This window comes from Uranotaenia lowii, chromosome 2 (genome assembly GCF_029784155.1).
Source record: "Uranotaenia lowii strain MFRU-FL chromosome 2, ASM2978415v1, whole genome shotgun sequence".
Taxonomy (NCBI): domain Eukaryota; kingdom Metazoa; phylum Arthropoda; class Insecta; order Diptera; family Culicidae; genus Uranotaenia; species Uranotaenia lowii.
The window spans coordinates 403,641,204-403,648,949 of NC_073692.1; the positions used below are offsets into that span (position 1 = coordinate 403,641,204).

Sequence of the window (7,746 nt, forward strand, 5' to 3'; positions counted from 1 at the left end):
CATCATATAAGGTTAATAGTATACCTTAAGGCGCTTTCGAAAACGCACGTCCCTGTGTTGATATCCCGAGCTTACTTGCACCTTTTGGACGTATTGGGTAAGTCTCGTTGGGAAAAGGGCAAAACGTCCCTACTTTCGGTCGTACCTTTAACGCTTGGCCAAAGTAGCTAGAAAGGTAAAAGCGTAGTCGTTACCCGTCTAGGCGGAAACGCATATCCGGTCACCTGGACCTTCAACCCTTGGGTGAACTGAAGATACTACAGGTTAAAGGGTAGACGTTACTCACTCCGGTGTGAACGCATTGTATTTTTGGTTCCGTCTCGAGAAAAAAAAAAATCGGTGCTGAAGCTTTATAGGAAGCATTAACAAGCTCAGCAGCCAGCATGGCTGCACCTAGCACCCCTACGGGGGTAGCTAGAACCGACGATCCTCCCGACAAAAATGATAGAACCCTTCCTGAGTTTATGGACAAATTAGGCACATTTGGAAAACTTATTATTTTATCGCTAAGCCCAGCTGATGAAAAAAATCCACTGCCAAAAAACCCATTTGTTATAAGCAAATCTATCGATCAATCCATTGGCAAAGTCGAAGCAGCATACACCGAGAATAATGGATCCAAGTATGTCATTAAAACTCGTAGCTCCAAGCTAGCAGGCAAACTAATTCAGATGAAAGAGCTAATTGACGGTACAAAAGTGCAAATAATTCCGCACCCCGTTCTCAATGTAAGTCGATGTGTTGTTAGTTGCAAGGAAGCTATTGATATCGCTGAAGAAGACCTAGTAACAGAACTTTCAGCCCAGGGAGTTATAAAGGCTCGTCGGATAATGCGCACCGAAAACAGCAAAAGAATTAACACTCCATCTATTGTATTGACAATTTCCGGCACAGTCATTCCTAAGGAAATCAGAGTCGGTTTAATAAACTGTAGAACTCGCCTGTTCTATCCGTCACCTTTAGTCTGCTACCAATGCTGTACTTACGGACACACAAAGGACAAATGTAGCAACGACGCGATATGCCGCAACTGCTCTAGAGCCCACGAACTTGAAGATGAAGAACAGTGCAAGGAAGAACCATTCTGCAAAAATTGCAAAGGCATCCATTCTCCGATCTCGCGAAAATGTCCTCTCTATCAAAAAGAGGAAGCGATAATTAAAATTAAGGTTGACAACGGAATAACGTTTGGCGAAGCAAGGAAAGATTATGCCAGGAAATACTCCGAATCTTCCTTCGCGAATGTATGTGAAGCCCAGCAACGTATAGACCAAACTCGGAGGGATCAAGAAAAAGATTTGCAAATTGCTAAACTTATGCAAGAAAACGCAGTTCTCAAAGCAAAAATTCCTCAAGAGAGTAATAAAGAAGAGATCGAAAATCTAAAAAAGGAAATACAAAACCTTCGCAAAATCGCTGAAGAATTTTACCTGCTCAAAGCCAAGTTAAAGACAGTGGAAGGTAACTTAGAGATTTCCGTAAGCGAATCCGAAAATGAGATGGATTTCGAGGACACGCAAACGTCATCTTCAGTACGAGCAAAAACATCTCCAGCTAAAGATACGCCATTGCTTAAAAAGCAAAAATTAAGCTCACAAAACTCGCTTCCACTATCACTCGAGTCCGACAAAAAAAATGAGAGCCAAGATCAGCCAGAAACTGTCGTAAAACGCAGAGGACGGCCAGCAAAAAACAAAAATGGCCAGCCAGACAGAAAGTAATCCTACTGTGAACGAAACTGCAAACGAAAATGGACTTGACAATGGACATACGAATAACGAGACTGGAACTGACGATATCAACCCACGCGACTCAATGGAAAATTCTAACGGAACGATCGGATCTACTAGCCCTAAATGTATTATTTCGTGGAATATTCAAGGGTTAAGACCCAAAAAAGCCGAATTGGACATACTGATCCAAGAGCACCAACCAAAGATCATCTGCTTACAAGAGTCCATGTGCCACCAGAAATACCACCCACGCATAAATGGGTATAAAGTATATCATAGACCACGCCAAACGGGAAATCGAGCTTCTGGTGGGGTTGTTGTCGCAGTAAAGGAGAGTTTAGATAGCCAGGAATTAGATCTGGATACATCGTTCGAAGCTGTAGCTATCAAAATTGGGACTCCATTTAACGTTAATGTGTTAAATATCTATTTACCACCAAATGAAAATGTTGACATCACACAACTTACAAACCTAATCAACCAAATTCCGATGCCCATCCTTCTCGTCGGAGACTTCAATGCGCACCACCCATTATGGGGTTCGGACCATGCTAGCGACCGAGGCAGGATGATAGCTGAGCTCGTTGAGGAAAACGGTATGGTCGTGCTGAACAACGGAGAACCAACCTACGTGAACCAACGGCACCAAAGTTTCTCATGCATAGATCTAGCTATATGTTCAGACGACTTGGCTGGACTGTTAGAATGGGGCGTTTTACCCGACACCTACAGTAGTGATCACATACCGTTAAGCATTAGCTTCCCTGGTCCCTGTGACCTACCACACAACAGTCGACCCAGATGGAAAATCGACGACGCCAATTGGGACCAATACCAAGGAGCGCTCAATTTCGTTAGAGACGATAATGTTGAACGGCAGATGAAAAATTTTTGTGACTCCCTGCTGAAAGCAGCTACCCTTGCCATCCCGAAAACGAAAGGTTTTCTCGGGATAAAATGTGTACCGTGGTGGAACCCAGAAATAGCAACACTAGTAAAAAATAGAAGGAAAGCATTAAGACAACTGAAAGCAAACAGGTCTAACCCAGAACAACTCAAAGAGGTGTTTCGTAACGCAAATGACACAGCCAAGAAAGCCATCTCGTCAGCAAAAAAGGAAAGTTGGAGGTTACTTGCAGAAAGCTTCTCGGCACAGACTCCTTTAACGGAAATGTGGGAAAACTATCGAAAAATCCAAGGAAAAAGACGTGGAACCCAAATCAGTTCTATCATATTTCAAGGGAAAACAGCAACAAATCCAGAAGATATGTGCGAACTACTTGGAGATGCGTTTCAAAAAGTGGCTAGCAATTGTGCATATGAAGAGTCTTTCTTGAACTATAAGCAGTTAGTGGAATCCGAAATGTTAAGAATACCTATAGACACAGGCCCACATAATCGAGAATTCAGTTTATATGAGCTCAACGAAGCGCTAGAGGGACTTAAAGGATCTTCACCTGGACCAGATAACATTGTATACCCAATGATTACACACCTCCCTCTGGATGGAAAAATTATTCTTCTAGAAACATATAATCGACTCTGGGAACAATCTGTTTACCCATCAGAATGGGCAAGATCTCTAGTTATACCCATATATAAGGGAAAAGGCCAACGATCTGATCCTAAAAACTACCGACCCATCTATCTCAACAGTTGCTTGAGTAAAGTATTTGAAAGAATGATCAATAATCGTCTCGTGCACATCCTTGAAACAAGAAACCTGCTTTACAATCAACAATATGCGTTCCGGAAAGGAAGGAGCACTGTTGATCACCTCTGTACACTCGAAGAGATAATTCGCGAGGCGTTCAACAAAAACGAAATAGTCCAAGTTGCTTTCATGGATATACGCAAAGCGTACGACACAACGTGGCGCAGACTATGCTTAAATCAGTTGGCGCACTACAACATCGGTGGGAAAATGCTGCGATTTCTAGAAGAAATGCTTCGAACAAGATCGTTCCAAGTTATGATAAACGGGAAAACTTCAGGAGACAAGCAAATGGAAACCGGTCTGTGCCAAGGCTCGGTGCTCAGTGTGACAATGTTCCTGGTAGCCATAAACACACTCACCACTTACCTTCCTTCCAATGTTAAGTGCCTGATATATGCTGATGACGTTATATTAATAACAACCGGTTGTGATGCCAAAAATACAGAAGGTAAGCTTCAGTTAGCCTTCAATCAACTTGAAAACTGGGAAGCTAAAACAGGATTTAGCATATCAGCCGAAAAGAGTGCAACCGTAGTATTTCGTAAACCACATCAAAGAAAACCGAAAAATCTGAACACACTGAAAATTAATGGAATAAGCGTGCCTCGTAGGGAGAGCTACAAATGCTTAGGAGTCATTTTCGACCAGCATCTGAAATTTAGGGCCCATGCCGAAGAAGTAAGAGCAGCTTGTCAGCAGAGAGTTAATTTTCTTCGCAGCATAGCTGCTAGGTCTTGGGGAGGAGACCGGAATACCCTGATCAAACTTTACCGCTCAACTATCATAGAAAAACTACTATATGCAGCTCCAATACTATCGGGTATGGACAGTAAAGCTCTTAAGTCTTTAGAAACGGTGCACAATGCAGGATTACGAGCAATCGTTGGTGCGTTTCGAACAAGTCCTGTACTAAGCCTCCAAGCAGAGACTGGAATCCCAAGCCTGAAAACCCTAATAGACCAGCGAACCATGCAGTACACAGTTCGATCCACAGCTGTCAGCAACATAGAGCATAACATTGATCCTGGCGTTATTGCAATAAACGATAGCATGAGTAATCCTAGCAGTATTAGCAGCAACAGTGACAATGATTCAAGCTCAGATGAAAGATACGGTGAACGACCTAGAAATCAACCAAATTCTTCCCTAATCAGAGGCCAAGAGATGATGTCCGATCTAGAATTATACTTTCCGAGAACAGTTGTCTTCAAAACTCCAACATGCCCACCATGGTTACGAGTTAAACTGCAGGTAGATAAAACTCTTCATAGTGAACTATCCCAAGGGGCAACGTCCATGGACCTTAAACACGTGTTCAATGAACTCCGGCAAACGAAATATGGCATTTATAGAACAGTATATACAGATGGATCCAAACAGGGTTCAAAATGTGGATACGGTATCGTCAGCGAAGATTTTAGGTTCCAAAAGCGGCTTAACGACATTTGCAGCATCTACGCAGCTGAAACTGAAGCCGTAAAACAAGCACTCTCATGGATAGTGGACCAAAGACTTGCTCGAGCCTATCTAATATGCACAGACTCTATGAGTGTGGTGACGAACTTGGAAAAGTGCAAGATCAACTCCCGGTGGAAAGACAACATACAAAATTTACATTACCAGATTGTTGCAATGGGAGCAGAAGTAATCTTTTGCTGGGTCCCTGCCCATATTGGAATCTCTGGAAACGAAATGGCTGACCATGAGGCGAAAAAATCTTTAGAGCTCCCACAGGATGATCAGCAAATTATTGATTTTAAAGAAACCCGAAAAATTATAAAATCGACAACCATAAACAAATGGCAAATGCATTGGCACGCAAACCTTAACAACAAACTACGTGAAGTTAAAAACACGGTTCTACCTTTCAAAGCAGCATTTACCGGAAATAGAAAGGATGATGTTATTCTAGCACGTCTCCGGATAGGACACACTCTATTAACGCATGCGTACCTGATGGACAGAACTGATCACCCACGGTGTCCGAGATGCAACGAACCAATGACAGTCAAACATATTATTGCAACTTGTGCCCAGTTAGACGCGGACCGGCACATTCATGGTGTTCCGGGAAACATCAGAGAAGCGTTAGCAGACGATAAAGAAAAAGCAAAGAAAGTGTTAGAGTTCCTTAAAACAATTCAGCTGTACGATAGAATCTAAAACAACTTTGTAATTACAAAATGGATTGATGGACCTGAATGTAAAAAAAGGTCCTTAATAAACAAAAAAAAAAAAAAAAAAAAAAAATTTGTAAATTTTGTAAATTTTGTAAATTTTGTAAATTTTGTAAATTTTGTAAATTTTGTAAATTTTGTAAATTTTGTAAATTTTGTAAATTTTGTAAATTTTGTAAATTTTGTAAATTTTGTAAATTTTGTAAATTTTGTAAATTTTGTAAATTTTGTAAATTTTGTAAATTTTGTAAATTTTGTAAATTTTGTAAATTTTGTAAATTTTGTAAATTTTGTAAATTTTGTAAATTTTGTAAATTTTGTAAATTTTGTAAATTTTGTAAATTTTGTAAATTTTGTAAATTTTGTAAATTTTGTAAATTTTGTAAATTTTGTAAATTTTGTAAATTTTGTAAATTTTGTAAATTTTGTAAATTTTGTAAATTTTGTAAATTTTGTAAATTTTGTAAATTTTGTAAATTTTGTATATTTTGTAAATTTTGTAAATTTTGTAAATTTTGTAAATTTTGTAAATTTTGTAAATTTTGTAAATTTTGTAAATTTTGTAAATTTTGTAAATTTTGTAAATTTTGTAAATTTTGTAAATTTTGTAAATTTTGTAAATTTTGTAAATTTTGTAAATTTTGTAAATTTTGTAAATTTTGTAAATTTTGTAAATTTTGTAAATTTTGTAAATTTTGTAAATTTTGTAAATTTTGTAAATTTTGTAAATTTTGTAAATTTTGTAAATTTTGTAAATTTTGTAAATTTTGTAAATTTTGTAAATTTTGTAAATTTTGTAAATTTTGTAAATTTTGTAAATTTTGTAAATTTTGTAAATTTTGTAAATTTTGTAAATTTTGTAAATTTTGTAAATTTTGTAAATTTTGTAAATTTTGTAAATTTTGTAAATTTTGTAAATTTTGTAAATTTTGTAAATTTTGTAAATTTTGTAAATTTTGTAAATTTTGTTAATTTTGTTAATTTTGTAAATTCTGTAAATTTTGTAAATTTTGTAAATTTTGTAAATTTTGTAAATTTTGTAAATTTTGTAAATTTTGTAAATTTTGTAAATTTTGTAAATTTTGTAAATTTTGTAAATTTTGTAAATTTTGTAAATTTTGTAAATTTTGTAAATTTTGTAAATTTTGTAAATTTTGTAAATTTTGTAAATTTTGTAAATTTTGTAAATTTTGTAAATATTGTAAATTTTGTAAATTTTGTAAATTTTGTAAATTTTGTAAATTTTATTAATTTTGTAAATTTTGTAAATTTTGTAAATTTTGTAAATTTTGTAAATTTTGTAAATTTTGTAAATTTTGTAAATTTTGTAAATTTTGTAAATTTTGTAAATTTTGTAAATTTTGTAAATTTTGTAAATTTTGTAAATTTTGTAAATTTTGTAAATTTTGTAAATTTTGTAAATTTTGTAAATTTTGTAAATTTGGTAAATTTTGTAAATTTTGTAAATTTTGTAAATTTTGTAAATTTTGTAAATTTTGTAAATTTTGTAAATTTTGTAAACTTTGTAAATTTTGTAAATTTTGTAAATTTTGTAAATTTTGTAAATTTTGTAAATTTTGTAAATTTTGTAAATTTTGTAAATTTTGTAAATTTTGTAAATTTTGTAAATTTTGTAAATTTTGTAAATTTTGTAAATTTTGTAAATTTTGTAAATTTTGTTAATTTTGTAAACTTTGTAAATTTTGTAAATTTTGTAAATTTTGTAAATTTTGTAAATTTTGTAAATTTTGTAAATTTTGTAAATTTTGTAAATTTTGTAAATTGTGAAAATTTTGTTAATCTTGAAAATTTTGTAAATTTTGAAAATTTTATATTTTTGTTAATATTGTAAATATTGTAAATTCTGTTTGTTTTGTTAATTTTGTAAATTATTTTTTGTTTAATTTTTGTCATTTTTGTCATTTTTGTCATTTTTGTCATTGTTGTCACTTTTGTCATTTTTTGTCATTTTTGTAATTTTTGTCGTTTTTGTCATTTTTGTCATTTTGTCATTTTGTCATTTTTGTCATTTTTGTCATTTTTGTTATTTTTGTCATTTTTGTCATTTTTTTCATTTTTGTCATTTTTGTCATTTTTGTCTTTTTTGTCATTTTTGTCA

The 7,746-nt window shown here is 34.4% G+C and overlaps 1 protein-coding gene across 1 annotated transcript; it reads left to right on the forward strand.

The window, feature by feature from the left end:
- Nucleotides 1–3,414: 3,414 nt before the first annotated feature.
- Nucleotides 3,415–5,613, forward strand: LOC129743351 (uncharacterized). Its single transcript, XM_055735334.1, has one exon. It carries the CDS (start codon nucleotides 3,415–3,417, stop codon nucleotides 5,611–5,613), a length of 2,199 nt encoding a protein of 732 aa, XP_055591309.1.
- The last annotated feature ends 2,133 nt before the right edge of the window (nucleotides 5,614–7,746 follow it).